The sequence below is a fragment of the Nyctereutes procyonoides genome, unplaced genomic scaffold (genome assembly GCF_905146905.1).
Source record: "Nyctereutes procyonoides isolate TBG_1078 unplaced genomic scaffold, NYPRO_anot_genome, whole genome shotgun sequence".
NCBI classification, from domain to species: Eukaryota; Metazoa; Chordata; class Mammalia; order Carnivora; family Canidae; genus Nyctereutes; species Nyctereutes procyonoides.
Window position 1 is genome coordinate 34,071,099 of NW_026575120.1, and position 22,944 is coordinate 34,094,042.

At 46.7% G+C, this 22,944-nt stretch overlaps 1 protein-coding gene across 1 annotated transcript in view; it reads left to right on the top strand.

Annotated features, from left to right (window-relative positions):
* The first annotated feature begins 5,234 nt into the window (after nucleotides 1–5,234).
* Nucleotides 5,235–22,944, top strand: part of TMEM178B (transmembrane protein 178B) — a 339,999-nt gene continuing 322,289 nt past the window's right edge. Inside the window, exon 1 of the mRNA XM_055335530.1 lies at nucleotides 5,235–5,616. Coding sequence (XP_055191505.1) covers nucleotides 5,235–5,616 — 382 coding nt within the window. The remainder of the gene's footprint in view (nucleotides 5,617–22,944) is intronic.

Below are 22,944 nucleotides of genomic sequence, written 5' to 3' on the forward strand. Positions count from 1 at the left end.
CTACAGGCAAGATGAAATTACTGCAGAATTTTGGGTAAAGGAGAACTCGAATATAAGAAGATTAACATGGTGGAATGGTAGAGGAACAAGAAAAAAAAAGGAGGGAGAGGACTTGGATGCCCAGGGGTGAGATGAAAATTGCCTTTTTCTCTAATGAACCTAATGAGGAAGAAAAGAAGGGAAGTCCTAACAAACCAATGTGGCTCTGCGATGAATTGTGATATAGAAAGAAGCATAAATACTAGAATGTCACATGCTTGGGAGACTGTGTTAGGAGGGCTAGAGTAGAAGATAACTCTTGGGTTTCAAGTAATGTACAAGTTGTGCAAAGTTAGTTAGAAAAACAAGAATAAGAATATATAGGGGGACACTTCTCTGAGCAAATGATGGCATGTTGATAAATGGCAAAGAGAAAACAGACCTCATCAATTTTTATTTTGATTCCAAGAGACAATGTCAAGGAGAATGGTTTTCAGACTAAAAGTAGGGTGTAGAGTAGAACAAATATGATAACTGAAGACAGTTCCCAATGGGTGAAGAAATTGTAGGAAAGCATCTCTCTGCTCTGGGGGAACTGTATCTCAGGAAAGAGAGAATTTTTAATGATATCTCTGCATCTCTGTTGTTGGCCTTGGAGAGAGCTCGGAGAATGTGAACATTCGTTAGAAAAGGAGGGAGGTTGTGCAAGAGCAAATGAAATTCCAAATTTCAAAAATATAGATTTCAGAAACTGCAAACCAATGATCTTAATATCACTCTGGGGTAAGATCCTAGGGTAGCATTCAAAGGGATGAGTTGTAGAGGAGATACTAGAAGAGAAGGTGAGGATTATTAGAACTTCGCATGGGTCTTGTGAAAACATGGCCGTTTTTTTTTTTTTCTTTATCGGTTGACTTGGCTGTTATATCAAGGAGCACTGTTGGATATAAGACATACTAATAATCAGGAAGAATCAGAAACCCAGGGGCAGCAAGCTCAAAGAGGAAATAAACAAAAGGTATTTAGCTTGGAAGAAAGAAGGCTTAGGGAGAACATGATGGTAGAGGTCAGGTAGGTCAAGAAGGACCATTATATGGAAGAGGAATCAAGTATCTGTGGGCTTCCCGAAGGCCAATGGGTAGGATTACAGGGATCTAGGAAAATACTCAATGTAAGGAAGGATTATCTAACCACTTACACCATCTGACAAGGAACAGAGTGCTTGCCAAGAGAGTGATTTCCCTATCACTGCAAGTGTGCAAGCAGAAGCTGGCCAATTACTTTTTGGGAAATGTTCTAGGAGATATTCATGCATTACTGTGTGGTTGACTCTAAAGTCCCTTCCAATTTTGAGATTCTATGATCTGAGGACAGTATAGGTTCAAATCAGAAGGACTAGGTTGGAGATAGTTTTGCTATAGCTAACAGAGTGGAAGGAATTGGAAAGAGACGGAGGGAAGAAACGTAGATCCCTCAATTAAGGAAAAAAGGTCATGTAGTTATATAGTCAAGAGGAATCCATCATCTTTTTAGCTCCAAAGATCAGGATCTTCTCAAAATGGAGCAGGACTGTCCAGGAAAACAGCATTTCAAAGGAGGTCTCAAATGAACATCTTTAAAAGGCTTTTGGGATGTCACCAGGTACAAACATTTCAAAATATAATTTTAATGATGTTCAGAAAAAAGGACAGTGTGCCATTGGGTCCCTTCTCTTAGCAGGGCCCTAATCACCGGACTGCTGAGGAGGACCATGGGAGGAGAGGCAAGGCATAGTCTTGGAAGTAGGCCTAAGGCACAGGCCAGGAGAAAATGGTAAAAAGGAAGAGCAAGAAAGGAATGGGGTAATGGAAAAGGGAGGGCAGATAGGGATAAAATGGTCAGGCTCCTTTATTGCCAAATGGGTGACTACCTGGGCTTCCAGGGGTCTCCAGGGGCACCTCTCCTAGCTGGTTCGCAGGGGAGGGGAGAACTGAGAATCAGGAGAGTGAGGCTCTAATGCTGGATGTGTACCAACTTGCTGAGTGACCTTGTAGGTATCATTTCACCCTTCTGCCTTCTCCCTATGGTCAAACATAGACATCCCGTTAGCCTAAAAGTGCTCTGGGCTTTACAGGAGAAAATAGCTCCAGAAATTCCAGACATTGTCTCCATGTGTGCAAAGTGTTTGCGCTCGTTTCCACATTTTCACGTTGGGGAAGAGGGAACTGGTGGGAGGAGGGTAGAAAGGAAGGTGAGAAGAAATTGTGGTCAAGTCCCTGGGCTCCACCTGGCCGTCCCAGGGGACCCAAGTCACCAGGGGCTGGCAAAGGGCACATGCCCACAGCCTCTCTGCCAGCCCGGCACCCAGGAACCGGGCGGACATCCTCAGGCTCTGCTGTCCCTTTCAGCAAATCCCAGTGCCGCATCCAGGGACGGAAAGCGAGGCACGCCCCTCCCCCACTAGATGGCACTGAAACGCCTCGTTCCCGATTTTCAAACTGCAGAAAGGATGAAAAAAAGACAAAAAGAATATGGTGGAGGTGCGCTCTTTCTGGCTTGCAGGCCCCGCTGTGCAAAGCAGGGTGCCGGACCCTCTCTTCCCGGGGGCAGCTCTTCACCCGGCAGTGAGGGCCCCCGGCTTTGTAGTGCGGGTGACACCGAGGGGCAAGCGTTAGAGAGAAAAAACCCGGCTTTGCAGCCTGGGAGGGAGGCTCCCAGCCTTTGCGGCGCGGTCTCACGTGAGCCGGGCGGGGAGGGGGGGGGCGTCTCTGGGATGAAGCGGGGCTCGCTGGCGGCCCACCGGCTCCAGGTCGAGGGTCCCTCACTGCCTCCCAGAGCCCCCGCTGAGCCTACATCCAGCCGCCACCCAGACGAGGACAAATCCCGCGCCGAGGTTTCATTTAACCCCACCTCCCCTCTCAAAGCGCAAGCCCCCGGGCGTTTTCAAAATATCTATTAAGCACACCCCCCCCCCCGCGCCACGCTGCACACCCATTAACATCCTCTTCCTCTGGTCTTGAAAGGATCAATCATTTCCCTTTTTCCTTTCCTGCTGCGGAGGGAGGGGAGTGGAGGCAGGTGGAGGTGGGTGTGTGTCAGGGTGTCCGGCGCGGGCGTGGGGCTAGACTGGGGTTGGCCGTGGCAACCCCGCCGACGCGCGCGGCCCTGGGGGGCCACGCCTGTAGTTAAGCCAGCAAGGGAGCGCCTATGGCTTTCTGGGGGAAAACAAAGATCTAATATGATCCAAGATACCAGCCACCAAAACCGGGGACGCGGGGAACTTCCTCAGCCCCTCTGGGTGCCGACTCTGCAATAAAGCAGCCTTTATCCATCCAGTGGTGGATGCGAGAGAATTTTCCACCACTGCAAAGAGAGAGCCAGGAGATGGAGGCAACATCCCTAAATTTATAATAATGCGTGTAAACATGCTACACACCACATATATGTATATGTGCATAAATATGGATGTGGTTGGGCACATACCTATCTAGACACCATTGACTTGCCTGGTCAAAGACTAAGGCTTAGACATTTCGTGCCTGGGAAATGGTGCAGTTTATCTTTAAGGATGCTAGAAAAATAAGAGATGAGGCTCACGTTGCACGGATGACATCACTAGCTTTTGGCTGCGCGCTCCGTGTTCTCGTCTGTGGGTTTTAGCCAAGGCTGCAGCGCCGGGCGCCCGAGCTGAGCGAGCGAGCGAGCGAGCGCGACAGCGGCTTCCTCCGGCGCCCGCAGCCGGGCGATGCGATTTCGCGAGCGCCCCGGGCGCAGCCTGGGCCCTCGCTCCCCAGCACCCGCCGCGCCCGCGAGGCTCCCGAGCCGCCGCGGCTAGAGGAGGAGGAGGAGGAGGAGGAGGAGGAGGAGGAGGAGGAGGAGGAGGGGAGGGAAGCCCCGCGCCCCAGCCTCCCTCCCCCACCCTCGCCCCATTCACCTGGCGGCCGCCGCGCGCCAAGGAGCCCGACCGCGGGACGCCGAGACCCGGCCGGGATTCTCTGCACGCCGCCGAGTGAGCCGGCGCCTCGGCTCCGGGTGGGCTGCGAAGAAAATGGTGCAGTCCGCGAGCGGCTGAGCCCGGTCGGGCAGAGCCGAGCCGACGGCTCGTAGCCGGGCTCGGGCGGCGGGAGAAGGGGGCGGATTGCTCGGAGCGGCCGGGGCCGCCGTTTCCCCCCGTGCCTGCAGCGTGTTCCTTGCACCTGGGCAGCACGCTTCCCGCGGCTACTTGGGGGCCGGATGAAGTGAGGCGGAGGCGCCGCGGGAGACGCGGGTCTGGAACCTGTCGGGCGGATACTCAGGAGGAGGAGGGCGCTGGGGACACCGGCAGGACGCCCCGGGGGCCGGCTGCCCGGCTGCCGGCGAGCCCCGACCGCGCGCCCTGTCCATGGTGCTGAAGGCACCGCGAGCCGAGCCCCGCGCGCCCCGCGCGCCCCGCGCCCCCCGCGCCCCGCGCCGCGCGCCCCGCCGGGGGCACCGTCCTCCGCGCAGCCTGCCCCTCGCGCCCGCCAGCTCCCGCCGCGTCGTCCGCAGCCCCGGGCCGAGGCTCGTCGGGTGACGCCGCCCGGGTGACCGCGCCGTCGGCCCGAGGGGCCTCCTGAATGGCGAGGCCCGACGCAGACGACCCGGGAGCCCGCGCGGAGAGGTCGGCCGCGGCCGTGCGCGCACGGGGAGCCCGCCTCTGAGCGCAGCGCGCCGGCCAGACAGAGCCAGGGACCCGCCGGTGGCCGCGGCGCGGAGCTGCTTTAAAAGAGGCGACCCAGAGAGGAAGAGCGGCTCTTCGCCGGCAGACCGCAAGGGGGAGAGCCGCTGAGCGCCAGGCCCGGCGGGGCCCGGGCCTCCGGAGGCTGCCGTGGCTGGCCGGTCGCCGCGCGGCTCCTCCTCGTGACCGCCCGCACCCCGTCGCCCCGAGAAGAGGCCCGGCCGCCCCGCTGCAGCCGGGGGCACCTGGCGCTGAGTTCCCGGCCTCGCAGGGCAGCGGCGCCCCAAGCCCGGCTGCGCGCGGACTTCCCGGGGGCCGGGAAGGCGCGGGAGGCGGCCTCGCCCGCTCGCCGCCGCCCGAGGCTGCACCTGCCGCGGAGGATGCCCAGGAGCCAGCCGGAGCCTCCGCGGATCAGAACTTTTTAGGCTGCCCGCCCGCATCCCCGCCGCAGGCCCCGGGCCGCGCGAGCCCCGCCGGCCCCCTCCCCCTAGGCCCGGCCGCCCGCCGCTTTGTTCGGGCGCGCGGAGGGAAGGCGCGGCTGCGGCGGATCATGCCCATGGTGTAGCCGCCCGGCGGAGGCATGGCTGCCGGGAGGTTACTGCTCTACACCGGCCTGTCGCTGGCGCTCTGCGCCCTGGGCATGCTGGCCGTGGCCATCTGCTCGGACCACTGGTACGAGACGGACGCCAGGAAGCACAGGGACAGGTGCAAGGCCTTCAACACCCGCCGGGTCGACCCCGGCTTCATTTACAACAACAACAACAACTTGCCGCTCCGGGCGAGCCGCTCGCGCCTGGACCGCTGGGAGGGCAAACTCCTGCGGGCCCGGAATCGCCGGCAGCTCTTCGCCATGAGCCCGGTGGACGAGTGCAGCCGGCAGTACAACTCCACCAACATGGGCCTCTGGAGGAAGTGCCACCGGCAGGGCTTCGACCCCGAGATCGCAGCCCTCATCCGGAAAGGTAAGCGCGAGGCGCGGGGCGCGAGGCGTGGCGCTGCGGAGAGGAGAGCAGGAGAGCAGGAGAGCAGGAGAGCAGGAGAGCAGGAGAGCAGGAGAGCGGGCAGAGCGGGCAGAGCGGGCAGAGCCGGCGCCTCCCAGGCCCGGCCGCCCTCTCCTCCCCGCGCCTGCCCGCGCGCTCTCCCGGCCTCCTGCCCCCGGGAGGTCAGGCCCTCCAGGCCCTGCTGAGCCCCGCAGGGGCCCCAACTTGCCTCCCGGGAGCCGGTGACGGAGGCTTGCCTCGCCTCGCCCCGCCCGGCCTCCTGTCTTGCGTTTGTCTGCTGGGGTCGCTGTGCAATATCGGGGTCCCGGGAGGGCGGTGGGTTATCCAGGCTGATGCTTCAGCGGTCTCCGGAGAGGGAGGGAATCTGTCCTCTTGGGTTGTGCAGAGGGAGCCCTTGGAGAATGTTGGGTCAGGCAGGCAGCCTCCTAGTTTCAATCTTTGTTTCAGATATTGAACCGATTCAAGGGGGACAGGTCTCACCGAGAAGGCCTTACTCACGCCACAGACCTTTGCTAAGTGCTGGACTGTACTGGAGCCTGGTGCGGGCATCGGTCACATAAACATCAATAGACCACAGCCCCTGCCCCATTGCAGCTCCAGGCCTGTTGAGCAGTAACATGTACCACGATCCTTGAGGTCTCCTTTGGAGGAGGCGGTTGTCAAAAGTGACCTGCGTGCCTCGGATTTTAACAGGGCCTATAAACACGGAAAAAGTAGTTCGTCAGGTAACATCACAAAGTGGGCACCTCAGAGGAAAAAAAAAATTACCACGTTCAGAAGATTTATATAAAAAAATACCTCAAGTATTCCCAAACAGAAAACAGACTGCATTTGCTACTGATGAACATTTCTTGGATACTTTAGTGTCATCACAGAATTCTTTAAAGTCTGTTCGTCTGATGCAATTTGTAAATCTTTGCATGATTTCTGTACTTTGGGGACCAGCCTGTTCTGTTAATGCACTGAAATATTCTTTGGATATATAGGAACGTCTGAAGAAGGGAATACGTTGTCTTTTATGGTACTTGCATTCTGGAAGCTGTGGTGCGGTTTTAGGAGTCTTGTTTTTTTTTTTTTTTCTCCCTGCCGTGTTTCGTTCTCTTCAACTATTTAACGGTGATGTCGAGGTGAAAATGATTTTGTTGTCTGCAAAGTCTTTGAGGGCCACATGGAAAACCGTTCTTATTGCCCCTTAATATTATAATGCAGGTTTGCTGCTGTTTAAAAATATGACCCTTCTTTGATTTAGAAAAATGTTGAGATTGAGCAGAAAAAATAGTTAATTAAAAAAAAAAAAAGAAAAGAAAACCAACCAAACAACCAGTTAGTTGTTTAAGAATGACAAGCAGTGGGTATGGTCCAGGTGGCTAGTCAGATGTAGGTGAAGTAAGTCCAGAAGGAGAATCCATCTTAATGTTTGTGTTGTAGCTCCTGTAGAATGACTAGGGATTTTAGCTGATTCAGTTATGAGTGTCTTAATACTACAGACATCACAACTGCTTCATGGTTAGGCTCATACTGGAGCAGGGTGACCCATTTGGAGCTCTACAACTTTGTAAAGATGTGCAGGGTAATAGAGAATTCCAGAAGAGAGTAACTTGGATTTAGAAGCAGGAAAGCCAAGAGAAGACGCAATAATTTTTGAGAATGGGTGACTGTAACAGTGTTCAGATCCTCAGATTCATGAATCGTTATGTCCTTTGTTGTTCTCTGCTTTCATTAAAATCGAAATGGTGTAGGAAGTTAGCTGAAAAGTGCGGAAGAATTCATGTTAATAAGGACTGATACACAGTGATAGCACTTGGCTGAACGACATTCTTACATTTCCTTTCTTAAAGGTCTCTTGCAACAAGATGGGTATCCTTCTGTCTGGCTTTGGTTCACTCTACTTAGAAAAAGGGGGATGGAATCCATGGCTCCTGGTGGTTCCATTGAGGGCTTTGATTCCATGTTGCTTTGCCTGGCAATCCTGGGAGAAAGGTTGACTTGGTCTGTGCACCAGAGAGATTGGTTACCATAGTGACATGTTCTTCCGGTGGAGCTGGAAACACTGTGTCAGGGAAAGGGATAGGGGAAGAGTGTACAACATTTTGACTTTGTATCGACTGATTTTTAATTGCAGCAACAGAAAATGGACACGGCACAGCAGGGGGATTGAATACACTGATACCCTGAGTTGGCAGGGTGTTGTATTTCACTTGAACTAATGGAGATGCTGTTCCCCATCACCCAAAATACAGCAATCACTGTCAGCTGCAAACACCCACTTACCAGGGCCATTTCTGTCCATTTGACATTCTTGTTAGGTATTATTGAGATAGATGGCATGTCAGCCTTACAAATCTTGAGGGACCTAAGGTCACTATCTTCATTTTTAGCCCCCAAACATAATCTGTGAAAGCTAGATCTTCCTTTTCCCAGCAACAAGAGACACATTTTGGAAATAAGTGCATCTGATATTTGTAGGATCCACAAGCAATTCCAATAACAGAACATAATTTCTAGACTTAATCAGCGTTCTTCCTAGATTGGAAGATTTTGGAAGGAAGTAAAAAAAAAAAGAGATTGATATCCTTATATTTAAATTTAAGGCAGGCATCTTAGGGAGAGATATTTATCTCAGTAGTTATTAGTGGCCTCAAAAGATATTGAGTCCTTTGTCTTTTTGGGGAACATCTTAGATTAAAATTCTGAGAGATATGTGTTGGGTAAAGGGAAAGGGAAACCAGAGAAAAGACTGTCAAATCTGTCAGTATTATGGGAAAACTAGAGATTTATCACAATGACCATACAGCTCCCTGCAAGTCAATCATCTGTTAAATTAATATTCATTGCATTAGGAAGTGCTGTTTTGCATTTTAAAATAAAACAAAACCACATAATTAATAAGAAAACTAAAGTCAAATCTATATCTGATCTGAAGATAAAGTCCTTTGGATGCATGTTCTCTCTAAAATCCATTTCTCCAATGCCCTGCTGCCATGACTATACCAACAAATAGGCATTTCTGGTCACTGTATATTTATTTGTTTGTCTTATTGAACTGTAAGTTCCTGTAGGGCAGAAAAGATAAGTATTTGTAAAATACATTCACCAGATGTGTGGGCTTGGGAAATATCTCATACAAATAAGGTTCACAGAATCATATCCATCAAGAGCTTATTCTAATTGTAGGAACACTTGTGTGGGAATCCCAATGAAGGATTAGTCAGTAAGTTGTGTTGAAAAAAAAAAAAATGAACCGCTGTGGCTCTCAGGGCAGATTAATATTGCAACAGATGCTACCTAATTTAACGAGGAAGATTTTTTTGAGCAAAAAAAGTTTTTCTAAGGAAAGAAGGAAACAATACTTTTTTTTTTTTGATAGCGTATGTCACTGAACAGACATCTATCACTCACAATCATTATTTTTCACAGTACATAAGATTTTAATGATTTTCTTCTTGGAGGTAGGATTGAGTAAAGGGTGTAGCAAGGATAGATCATCCTTGAATTCCCATATGATGGTGTCCAAAATCAAGTTCTCTTGTCTTCTTGGTTTTCAGCCGGGTCAATGTCTCCCTAGTAAGTCACTGCAAGCATGGGGGACAGATCAATGACAGGATCAGTTTCTGAAATCCAAGAGACTTCCAGACCGTTAGGAGGAGCAGCTACAGGTTGGATTTTGTTCCAGGGAACATTTATATTCTTTGATTTGTACTGAAATGTTATATTGATATGGCTTAAAATAAGTAGACCTTCAGCTGAGACTCTTAAGAACTTTTTTTATTATTTGAAAACAGGCCTTATAATACAATTTGATGCATAGAATCATGGAATGGTTGTCAGTATACTGAGGCTTATTTTAACAAAAACATTGCATATATTTGCAAATTAATAAAGTGCTCCCCAGATATTTACTGCACATATATTATGTGATGGGCACACATCACAAGAACAAAGCGCAGAATAAGACATGGTCCTCAAAATTTCCACAGTCTGTTAGTGTCACAGGAAATAAATGACAACTACGGGGTGATGAGAGCAGCAGAAACAGATGCAGAGAAGCACGGAGTAGGCAGTGATGGATTGTGTTGGCAGTGGGGTGAGGTACGCCGGGAGGGGGTTGGCGAAAGTTGCCCGGAGGAAGTGAAATCTGAACAAAATTTTCAGGAAGTTGAGAGGTAGATGGGGATAAAGAGGCCAGCATCTGCAGAGCCATGGAGGTGGGAAACAGGTTTGGCCTCGTGAGTGTTGATTGCTGGAGTGAGGGAGAGGAGCGGAGCGTGGGGCTGGAGAGCGTGGAAGAGCCACGGCATGGAGCTGGTGCACGCAAATCCCTGGTGACTCTACTGCCTAGTAGGGTAGCCACTTGCCACCAGTGGCTATTTACATTTAAGATAACCAACATTAAATGGAATTAAAAATTCATTTCCTTAGTCATGTTGGCCACATTAGAGATGTTCAAGAGCCGCGTGTGGCTAGTGGCTATCGTAATGGACAGTGTAGTTTGGAGAACATTCCTGTCATCACAGAAAGCCCCATTGGACAGTGCTGTATGGAACCCAGAACCTTATAAAAGAACAAGCACATACTTCGTTTCAGATGAGGATAATGATAATTATTTTTTTAAGATTTTATTTATTTATTCATGAGAAACAGAGAGAGAGAGAGAGAGAGAGAGAGAGAGGCAGAGGGAGAAGCAGGCTCCATGCAGGGAGCCCGATGTGGGACTTGATCCCGGGTCCCCAGGATCACACCCTAAACTGCTGAGCCACCCAGGCTGCCCCAGATGAGGATAATTAAACATGGTAACTTGAGCTTAAGTTGAAGTATGCTGTTCTACACTTGAAGAAAATTTGTTCCTTGAATGTTTTGTGCAGAAGGTTCAAGTTCATGGTCTGTTATACTAAATCTGTATTGTATTAATTTTCCATCTTTGACTCACAGAATTCTCACATGCTTCTCTGTTCTCTCCTTTCCCTCTCTCAACTTCATTAAAAGATAATTGCATTATTGGGGATCCCTGGGTGGCTCAGCGATTTTGCGCCTGCCTTTGGTCCAGGGCATGATCCTGGAGTCCCGGGATCGAGTCCTGAGTCGGGCTCCCAACATGGAGCCTGCTTCTCCCTCTGCTTGTGTCTCTGCCTCTCTCTCTCTCTGTCTATCTGAATAAATAAATAAATAAATAAATCTTAAAAAAAAGATAATTGCATTATTGAGTGGGAGGAGAGGATTAATAATAATAATTGCCAAACTTGATGCCTAGTATTCCTCTAAGAGTTTTACATCTGTTAGTTAATTTGTTCTTCATAGTTACACTCGAGGTGGGTGTTATTTTTTTCATCGCTGTTGTACAGTTAGGGAAACTGAGGCATACAGATGTCAGTCAACTTTCCAAGTCTCATGATAAGGAAGTGAAGCTGCCAAGATTCGAATTCTCGCTCAGGTTTGGTGACACCGACTGTACTCTCTTGTCACCAGAGTCTGCTGGGGGAGGGGTGGGATGGAGAAGAGGCTGATATCTTGATTTCTCAATCTGGAAAAGAAATAGAAAGTTAATTTTAGAATCTCACCCAGGGGAGATCTGCTTGAGGACTTCAGCTTAGCACTGAGGAGGAAGATCATTTTAAAGTGGTTCACACATCTTGCTTTGAGACCCACTGCCAGAAGCTCATACATGCTTTGTTATATGATTTTTGAGACTTTATTTTGTTCACTGTGGTAGATGCTGAGGTTAGAGCCATGAAGGACATACTCATTCATTCCGCAAATATTAATAAGAAGCCCTAAGGACTGGACATCATGGAGAAGCTTATGTTCCAGGAGGGAGAGACAGATACTAAATAAATACTTATGGAATCAAAATAAGGGATGCCTGGCTGGCTCAGTCAGCAGAGCCTGTGACTCCTGATTTTGGGATCATGAGTTGAAGCCCCACATTAGGCATAGAGTTTACTACCAAAAAGTGGTACTAAAAATGGTACTACTTTCTGCCAATTGGAATAAAAATAATATCTAATGAATTAATCAGTATATAACATACCGGGAGGGAGGGAGTGCCATAAGGTGTCTTTTTTTTTTTTTTAGGTGTCTTTGCTCTTAGAAAGCACAAAAGAAAAGATGGACAGGTAAGCCCCAAGTTAGACAGCTTCATTAGTTTTTTTTTTTCCTTTAAGAGATTTTATTTATTCATGAGAGATACAGGGACAGAGAGAGGCAGAGACATAGGCAGAGGGAGAAGCAGGTTCTCTGTGGGAAGCCTGATTCGGGACTTGATCCCAGGACCCTGGGATCACGCCCTGAGCCAAAGGCAGACGCTCAACCACTGTGCTACCGAGACACCTCTAGTTTTGGTTTTAAAATATAGGGAGGCATTACCTGCTCAAGGGCAAACACATGCAAACACTCGTGGTCTTTATATATAGCGTGTGCCCCATGCATGCGCGTTGTGTGTGTGCCCAAATGTACAGGCGAATGCACTTAGTCACACCCCCCTCCATCATCAGGTTGAAATACAGCTCACCAGTGAGAGTTGATAGTTGGGAGCCCTGTGACTCAATGGGCAGGTTCATGGGGTGGGGTGGAGAGAGGGTTGGTTTGATGTGTTTTGAGCACCTGTTGTGTGCCGAGCCCTCTGCTAGGTGGTGGGGGTTCCTGTCCTGAGGGAACTTCCACTCTAGCTCAGTGACAAATTCGCTGTGATATTTGTTTGGATCAGGCTCTTCCTCAAAAGATCCCATCTGTGTCAACTGGTCAGGGAATTCCGGGGAGAGGGGAAGGGGGGTCCTTGAGTTCTTTTTACTGAGTCAACAAAGTCAAGAGGCATATTTCTGTTCCAGAATGTTGGTTTATTTATTCTTTTACTGTAGGGTCGCTAAGGATCAATTACAGGATCGATTCTGTATATTCCACTTTGGTTTGTCAGTTAAAAATATTTTTTCCCTCTCTGCTGTTACTAGGTAATCCTAGGTCTTCCAGCAGAATCCTAAACACACTCTGGGCTAGTTTGACTCTTCACATGCAGGCACATAAAATTCCAGGAGTTGGAGAGTAAAGTCACACATATATATTCAGATGCAGATACTCCTATAACTCCGCAATCCAAACAATACACAGAGAGGAAGAAGTGCGTGACCCGGGGGATGAGTGGACAGAAAATTGATTTGAACATCTGGATTGGACATCTGCTATTTCTGAGAAAATGCAAACATTCTTTCAAAGGATGTTGTTTCCTCATACATAAAATAGTAGAGTTTGGATTTTATAAACTTCAAGCCCTTTCACACTTTTAACATTTGAAGTGAGAAAAGTAAATTCAGGGGATAGAGTATAAATAATAGGTAGATGGTTGAGAAGAAGAGGCGAACCAGGAGAGAAAAGAAAGCATGGGAGGAAGGAGAGAGAAAAGGACCATTCCAGGGTGCTAGCGAGTCAGAGAATGAGGTGAAACAAAGCAGCTAATTTCATACCCACATGCGATCCTGTAACAAAACCTCGTCTCTTCTCTTTCTAATGATTTGAAATGTCAGGTTGCAGATTGGAGTTAAAAGTGTACATACTTAGGGGCACCTGGGTGGCTTAGGGGAGCCTGGGTGGAGTTAAGCCTCCAACTCATGGTTTTGGCTCAGGTCCTGATCTCGGGGTTGTGAAAACGAAGGTGGGTGGTGTGTTCAGCCAGGAGTCTGCTGGAGATTCTCTCTGGGGCTCTCTCTGCCCCTCTGTCCACTGGAGCTCTGTGTCTGTCTGTCTCTCTCAAACAAACAAATCTTTAAAAAAAAGTAGACACTTAATGGAGCAACATGGTGATGATTACACAGCAATGTGAATATACTTAATACCAACGACCTGTACACTTAAAACTGGCTAAGATGATGAATTTTGTGTTACGTATGTTTCACCACAATTTAATTAATTAAAATAAATTATAAAACTTAATAGAGAATGGAGCTGGATTGCTGTCGGTGTGTAGAATATACTTCATAGCCAAAGATCTTCATTCATTCAACACATTTATTGAGCACTTACGTGTGCTGGGCACTGGCCCAAGGTTTTCTTGGGATGCAGATATTAATAAAACAGACAAGAGGGACACCTGGGTGGCTCAGCGGTTGAGCGCCTGCCTTTGGCCCAGGACGTGATCCTGGAGTCCCAGGATTGAGTCCCACATCGGGCTCCCTGCGTGAAGCCTGCTTCTCCCTCTGCCTGTGTCTCTGCCTCTCTCTCAGTGTCTCTCATGAATAAATAAATAAAATATTAAAAAATAAAACAGACAAACCCTCATAGGGCTTATATTTAAACATTGAGTATCTTATCTTTTTTTTTTTTTGCTTGTTTTGTAAAACAAAACTTTTAAAGAGCACCAAGATATAAAACAAGCAAAAGTAGTGAATACATCCCTTGGGTCATTAAAAAATCTTTGTATAATGAAGAACACTTCACTGTGTTTATTCTAAAAATGTTTTTTGAGCTCCAACTATATCAGGCACATGACTTGGGGTGGCTGATCCTGAGTGAAATCCATAGTTCCTGTCCTCAAAGAACAAACAAAAGGAGGAAGTGTGCAAGAAGACTAATAAATCCAAGCCCCAGCATTGGTTCTGGGAGAGATTTATATCCTGGGGGCCTGAGTGGCTCTTGAATTTTGGAGCACTTAGGGAAGGCTTTGCAGAAGAGGAGATCTTCTAAGAGTTGTTATTTGTAGATGGGTAAGGTGAAGCCTTAGCCTCATTTAAAGATTACTTATTAATTTTTATAAAGATTTTATTTATTCACGAGAGACACAGAGAGAGGCAGAGACACAGGCAGAGGGAGAAGCAGGCTCCCTGCAGGGAGCCTGATGTGGGACTCGATCCCAGGATCCCAGGATCACGACCTGAGCCAAAGGCAGACGCTCAACCCCTGAGCCACCCAGGTGCCCCTACTAATTAATTTTGATGAGGTAAATGCTTGCCTAGTCTGCCTTCCACCTTCCCATGTGACCCAGACCCATCCTTTCTCCCAAGGGGCAGCCACTGCTACCAGATTTTATAAATCATATCAGAGATAATTTGTTCAGCGGTATTCAAAAGTAACAGCAAGTTTAAATAGGAGTCAGGCAAAAAAACAGGTGATTCAAACATGAAAAAAGTTTATCAATTTGTATACACGGAGATGACGTTTAGAGCCCTTGTTCCAGGAGTCACCAGAAATCTTCTACAGGTGATGTTTATTCTGAGTGGAAGCTGCTGTTGGTTTTCAAGGAAGTTTGACAGATCTGCTGTTTTATGGGAGACTGCGGTATCTGATTATTTCAATTGATTTTTTTTTTTTTGGCGTCAAAGTATTTTGCCAAGAAAAGGCAATTTACTTTATATTAGGTCATCTTCATAAATTTATACCATTTCCTGCGTTCTAAAATGCCCTGCTGTTCTATATTCTGAACCTCACTCTGTTGGACACATTATTTGCTCCAGAGCATCTCCCTTTCAATTTTGGCCTGAATTTCTCTTAATCTTCCTAACAGCAATTCTATTTAGGCAAACACAACTCCTATTCCCCAAGGCCCTGGAGTATTTTGTCGATCTGGATGGGATGGGATTGTTTGTACCTTAAGAAAGCTCTGAGCTCATATCCTGCTGTATGTCAGCTGACGCCACACTGGAGTGCAGCTGGATTCTATCTCAGGAGGCCGAAGACACCTTGCAGCCTGGCACACATGCTCCTGACTCTGCTCACATCCAAGAATGTCCATGGCACCGCTGCTTGTAATAGCAGAATAAATAAGCAAAATGGAAAAAACTTAAGTGTCCATGAATAGGAAAATAGATAATGAGGTATGGTACATAGTCATACAGTGGAAACTATCACTATATATTTAAAATAAATATACCACATCCATGTATTTCCAAATGGGTAAATGTAAAATTTGGGTGACAAAAGCAGGATACAGAATGAAATGGGGAATATGTTGCCATTTATATGAAGTTAAAAAGTAGGTCAAATAACATTAGATATTGTTTATGGAAACATTATTTGCATTGTTTTTATAAAAGTATGCATAAGACTGATGAGCCCAAAGTGAAGGATGACGTTTGGCTTTCTCAAGACAGAGAAACAAATGGAATTGGGAAGTTGCTTTAAAATCATCTTTGCTATTTCATTTCTTAGAAAACAATAAAAAAAAATCTGAAGCGAATGGGGCATACACAATACATTCACAATCGGGCTATTTGGGAAGTTTTCATGATCCTGACAAAAAAGGTTAAATTTATTCAGACTGTTGTTCAGAGTATAGGAGGCAGGTTCTCTAAGAACAATTCTTGGGAAACTTTGTGTTTGAAGTGATCTGTGATTGACTTTTATAAGTAGTAGCAAGCAGCATTTAGAGGAGAATCAGGTAACTCCTCACCAACGGTTTTCACTGAAAGCAGCTCATGGGAAGGGCTTAGAACAAATAAAATTATGTTTTATTCACTCTAGATGTGGTGTAAGAAGAGGAAATTGAGGCTTTAAAATGATTTATTTTGGGGATCCCTGGGTGGCTCAGCGGTTTAGTGCCTGCCCTTGCCCCAGGGCCTGATCCTGGAGACCTGGGATCGAGTCCCACGTCGGGCTCCCTGCAGGGACCCTGCTTCTCCCTCTCCCTCTGCCTGTGTCTCTGCTTCTCTCTCTCTGTATCTCTCATGAATAAATAAATAAGTAAAATCTTTAAAAAAAATAAAATGATTTGTTTTTAAGCTAGGGAGTAATATACAAATATACAAATTTTCTGGAGAAAAACAAGGAATTTCAAGGGTCAGAAAGGTAAATTAAAACCATCCCTCCAATTGATCAGACCCTGAACTTTGAAGCGATAAGACACAGAGACTGAATGTGGGATGAACCAGAGCACCAGCATTTGGGAAGGCATTTGAGCCCCTAGGGAGGAGCTTGGTGTGAACTGGGCAAGGAGAAGCTAAGAATTAATCAGAAAGGACCAGAATTGCATGTTATTTCTTCAGTTTTATCACTTTTCAAACCCAGCGGAGAATGTTAGTTGGTAAAACTTTAAGTAGTTTTATTATGAATGAGTAAGGTTTGGACTCTTCATCATTAAAATTGTGAGGGTGACTTTAGCCAAGGGCCCCTCTGTGACGATAACGATGTGTTTCCACTCTGTCTGTACAAACCATAGCTACAGCAGAAAAAGCCCATCAGGACAATAGCAGGGGTTCCATTTTCATCTGATGATGATTTAAAGCACCAAAGCCGGTCCGAGGTTACTAGGGAATCATGAGTGTCCCATGGGATTTCAGGGGCTTTGAAGCAGAATCACTGCCGGGCTTATGTTTCAGTAACCACAGGGCTGATGAGATGCCCACATGCGGCTCTGGGTGTCCCGGGTGGCTGAGCTGCCCTGTTCCTCCTGCTCTGCGGGGGAGCTCGGCGTAGCTGGCTCCCCCCATCCTTTGGTGAATGACCTTCCACTCTGGGCAAAGCTGGCCTCTGAGTCTCCAACCTCTCCCGGTGGCTCCCTCCTCCCTACATGTGTTAGCACCAAGGAAACAGCAGCGAAGCTTGCTCAGGTGTGGTCTGGCTTGCTTCTCTTCCTCACCAGCATCTTCGGTGCACTTTTAGGCCCCTATCCCTGGGTTTCCTCCCCTTCCCGGGGTGGGGTGGCTGGGATTGCTCCTTCTTTTTCAACACTGTGCTTGCTCTGACTTTGAAGGCTACGTTCCCTCCTGGATCTGCATCTCCACCATGGGGCTTGAACTCACCACCCAGAGATCAGGAGTTGCAGGCTCTTTCGACTCAGCTGGTGCCCCTCTACCTCTGTTCTTCCTCCCTCTCCTTCACTGGCTCTTCTTTCTCAGCCTGTGTGGGTTCTCCAGGGTTCTATTCTCCTGGAGCATTCTCTTTCATGCCTGTGGTTTTTTCACCCTTCGAAGCTCATGACTTGTTCCACGGGGAATCTCTCACTCAGACCTAAAATCCAAACAGCTCTCCTGTGGGATATCTCACTCAGACACCTGGTTTCTCTTCCCTGCCCACCCGGGAATCCTTTCTCCTTCCTTTTTCTCCATCTTGGGGAATGACATCCCTGCCTCTCTTAGTTGCCCAAACCAGAAACTTCAGGATCATCCTCAGGGCTCTCTTCTCTCCTGTCCTACTCATCCAAGCAGCGAACAAGCCAGTTCTAGACCTGACACGTTCATGCTTGTCCCTCCCATCCTGTTCCATCGTCACCGCTGCATCTTGGTCCCCTGTAAGCTTATGGTGCCCTCTGGCTTCCTGCTCTCTAGCACCTCTCTCCTCACTGCTTTCTATTCAGAAGGATGTTTCTTAACTGGAAATTGAATCATGTTACCACTTTGCTCAATATCCTTCAGCGGCTCCCCACAGCTTATCAGTCAGGATAAGATCTGTCATCGTCACCTTGGCATGTGGGCCCCCCAGGTCTGGCAACATGCCTCCCGGCCCCCCAGTTTATCATGCTTTTCTCCATACCAGCAAGCTCTCCTCTTGCCCTGATGAAGGACTCCTAGGTCCCCAAACAGATTAAGCTAATTGATGCCTCTGGAACTTTTGCTTATGAAGCTTCTTCCTTTGCCTGTAAGTCCCTGTCCCTGCTTGCCCCCATCCCCAACACGTGCTTACCTCTTAGCAGCTAGCTCTAGGCCTCTCCTCCTTGTCTTGCTTGGTATTCTCACCTGTTCCTCCTGAGTAGGATTGCCTTCTTCCTCCTAGGCCTCTGTCACACACCAAACACTTTCCAGCACCAGTGACATTTTATTTCCCTATAGGTTTCCCTCCTTTTTGAGATTATTTTTTTCACTATTTCATATTCATCTTTTCATCCACAGCATTTTGCATAATGCATGGGCCGTAATAGGTATTTAATACATACTTGTTGAATGAATGAAGGTTTATCTCACTTAATGCAGTCGATCTGGAAATCTTATTTAACAAAGAGCCATATTTTCATTGGACCAGGGAGACTCACTATTAAAAGGAAGCCTGCTGTGAATTGTTCTGTAATGCATATGATAAACTTCAATTTATTTCCTTTGTTAGGGTTTGTATTTTCTTAGAGCACCCATATTTCTGGACTCACAAGAGGAGAATTTCAAGGGTAGGATGATTTCATTTTTCTTGGATTTTCTTAATTGTGATCCTGCCCACTTTTTCTTTCCTTCATGCCTTTCCTTGGCTGGTCCTCCTTCCCAAAACATGGTTGGCAAAGAGAAGGCTACCTCCATTTCTTGTTCCTGTCATGGATGTGAGAATTTCCAAATTTACCTCGGGGTCGGACACATGTGGCTATTTCCTCAGGATGTTTCTCCAGGTTTTTCAATATTTATCATCAAGGGTGTCTATGGCCAGCCTCCCCCTCAACCATCTATTTAAGGGCAGCTTCGTCAAATCTCCCCTGATAGTGATTTTGGTCAGATAATGACCTGAAAACAGAGACGATGCCTTCTGTAACTGCCTAGTTCTTACCTCAGTTCATTTCCCTTTCTTCTTCTTCTTTTTTTTTTTTTTTTAAGATTTTATTTATTTGTTTACGAGAGACACAGAGGCAGAGACATAGGCAGAGGGAGAAGCAAGGAGAAGAGGGGAGCCCGATATGGGACTTGATCCCAAGACCCCAGGATCATGACCTGAGCCGAAGGCAGATGCTCAACCACTAAGCCACTCAGGTGCCCCCCTCAGTTCACTTTTTATGACTTTCAACAGGGGAGATTCTGTGATCCTGGTGAGTATCTGTCTCCCAATTCTCTGGCTCATCTGGCACCATTGTTGGTGAGCATCATTGCTCATGGAAAACACCCATCTCCTTACAGGGGGATTTGGGGGCAAAAGATGTGATGGCCAATCAACACATCTTTGCTTATGAAGACCACTGAGTCCTAGGTCAACAACGGATGAGACAGCTGTTCACTTCTCAGGGTCTCACAGGGAAGTGGATTTTCTTCCAAAATGATCCATGACTGTTGTTCTGGTTGGGTCATCTCATGGTGAAGGTGTTAAGGACGTCTCCCTTTGTACAGTCTAAGGGCTGAGCCCGTTGCTGAGTCGTTCAGATAAGTAGAGTAATTCTTTTGCTTTCAGCAGATAAATATAGATACAGCCACATTGCTTGGCTGTCTAAACTAGGTTAAATAAATGATTCATGTCAAGGAAACATTTTCTATGACCACTCTAAATCCTGGATTTATATTAGTTAAATCTGTACTGGGTTTAAGCTAGAAAACTGATTTCTAGCACCTCTCACCCAAGTTATATAAAGTGCTCAGATAAAAAATTTAGATTGTACTTTCAGCAGTGACCATTGGGTAGGAATCCCAATGAAACTGGTGTTTTGAAGAGCTGTATTAATTGTAAAAAATAATCATAAAAAAGTATCGATGAGCTATATACTATCACGAGTCTCATAAAATGGTGGGTAACCCTTACCCTGAAAACTGTCTTTTGCCATATATGTTTATTTTAAAACCTATAGGAACTCAGAGGTTTATTTCAAACTGGAAGGTGGCATTTCATCTCTCTGGGTCAGCAGAGTTGTTAACATTTCAAAGAAGGACTTTTATGTTTCTGTGCCAGCAGCATGCCTGTATCAGCTTTTATTACACATATCCGTAGTGGTGTGGTGGCTGGCTGGGCGCTTGTAGATCAATAAGCTGCTAAAAAGGGAGATGCATCAGAGACCATAATGGCTTCTTCACAGAGGATAGATCGTCTCCAGGTAGTGAAGTGCATTTAGGAACAACAACAATGATATCCCTATATTGAGATTCTTATTATTTAGAAGAAAGAAATGGGCTTTCTCAAGGTGATGAGTCCTGTCACAAAGACTTTCGCATGCTAACCATACATTCCAGGAGGTTTGTGTCCACTGTTATAGCTGAATTTAAAACCACCTCAGTTGTTTTAATGGAAGAATTCCCAGATGGAGAAATACAGAATCAATTCCCTTGGCCTCAAATACTACTTGATTGTGGTTGTTCTTGGTTACCTTATTAATTAAAAGAAAATCTTCTTGTAATCTGAACATTGATTTTTAAGACACTTGGGTGGGCTTGAGTACAGCATCAGTGAGGAGTTGGGAAATGTAGAGGCTCTAAATGCAACGTGGTGTGGGTGGGCTTGGAGGGGGTCGAAAGGTGCACAAGGGGGCAGCCTGGGTGGCTTAGTGGTTTAGTGCCGCCTTCAGCCCAGCACCGGATCCTGGAAACCCGGGATCGAGTCCCATGTTGGGCTCCCTGCATGGAGACTGCTTCTTTCTCTGCCTGTGTCTCTGCCTCTCTCTCATAAATAAATAAAATCTTAAAAAAAAAAAAGAAAGGTACACAAGGCAGCACAGAGTTCCTTAGCTAAGGTTCTTGACTTGTGAACACACAGAGCTGAGTGTACTTATGTCCTGGTGACTTCCTAAGGATATGGTCAGAGAGGATGGTGATGTTTTCCAGTGGGATAACAATTTTCACTCTGTGCTTCTCCTTCGTGCTGCAAGAATAAATTACAGGAATTATATATTCATTTATTCAACAAATATTTGGTGATACTTACATGTCAGGATGTGTCCTAGGGGTTTAGGCTAGAGTGGTGCACCAAATATACAAACTCCCTCCCCACTGCCTACCTGGAGGTTATATTCTGATGAGATAATTAAAAAGTAAATAAGTAAAATATTAGACAGTGATTAGTGGTAGGAGAGAAAACAAAGCATGGAAAGGGCTAGGAAATGGGAGGAGGTGGAGTTGAAATTGTAGATGGCATGGCCAGGGAGGCCCTCTCTGAGAAGGTGGCTTTTGAGTAAAGAGCAGATATACATGAGGGAACTAGCTCTGAGGATATTTGGAGGATGAAGACTTCAAAAAGAGAGAATGGTTGGCCCTGATGTTGGAGACATAATGAGGATGGCAGAGTGCCTGAGAAGTAAAGAGCTGCCTTACATAGGGTTTGAAGGTCATAGGAAGAAATGAGATGGGAAGCCATTGAGGTTCTGAGAAGAGTGGCGTGATTAGACTTATGGTTTCAAGGATCACTTGGGTTGCTGAGCTAATAATAGATTATAATGGAGCATGTATAGAAACAGGAGGAGCAGCCAACAGAGATGGTGGCTGGGATTAGAACAATGGGAGAAGAGATTTGATCTATTTTGAATGGCGAACTACCAGGATGAGCTGATTGATTAGACAGAGGGTGGGGGAAAGAAAGAGAAGTCAAAGTTGGCACCAAGGGTTTTCATGTAAGGAGCTGGTAGAGTGTGTTGCCATAAATGTCCACAATGCCTAAAATATGGAAAGAGCCCAGATGGCCATCAACAGATGGATAAACAAGATGTGGTCTGTATATACAATGGAATATTACTCAGCCATCAAAAAATGAAATCTTGCCATTTGCAATGACATGGATGGAACTAGACAGTATTATGCTAAGCAAAATAAGTCAGAGAAAGACAAATACCATATGATTTCACTCCTATGTGGAATTTATGGAACAAACATATGAACATAGGGGAAGGGAAGGAAAAATAAAATAAGATGAAAACAGAGAGGGAGAGAAACCATAAGAAACTCTTAACTCTAAGAAACAAACAGGATTGCTGGAGGGGAGGCGGGTGGAAGGGTGGGATAACTGGGTGATGGGCATGATGGAGGGCACGTGATGTACTGAGCACTGGGTTTTGTATACAACTGATAAATCACTAAAATCTACCTCTGAAACTAATGATACAGTATATGTTAAGAAAAAATATGTAATGGATAGGACTGTAGGAAGATTCTGACTTGGGGATCCACTATTTTGGGTATGATAATCTTTGAGATGCCTTTCAAATACTCCAGGGGAGATGTCAACAGTTAGTTGGATATATTGGCCTGGGTTCAGGGAAGAAGTCTCACCTGCAATGGAAATTTGGGAGTCGTAGGCTTCTAGTATTTAAAGTCATGAGAGTAAAAAATATATAAATAAATAAACTCATGAGAGTAAATGAGATCACCTAGAGAGTGACTGCAAGTCTAGAAGAGAGCGGTCCAAAGATTGAATTCTGGGGCAAACTGACTTGACACAGCTCAGGGAGATGAGGAGCCTCAACAAAAGGGACTGGGAAGAAATAGGTAGGATAATAGAGGAAATTAGGGAAGTTTGGTGTCCTGGAAGCCAAGGAAAGCCAGTGTGTTAAGGGAGAGGAAGTGAGCAGTTGTGTGCAAGGTTGGCAGTGGGTCATGTAAGAGAAGCCTGGGACTTCAACTTTGAACTCCAAAATGTGGAGGTTGTTGACTTCAGAGATGGGTTCAAAAGTGAATGGGATGAGGGGAGGAGTAGGAAACAATGGATTTTGAT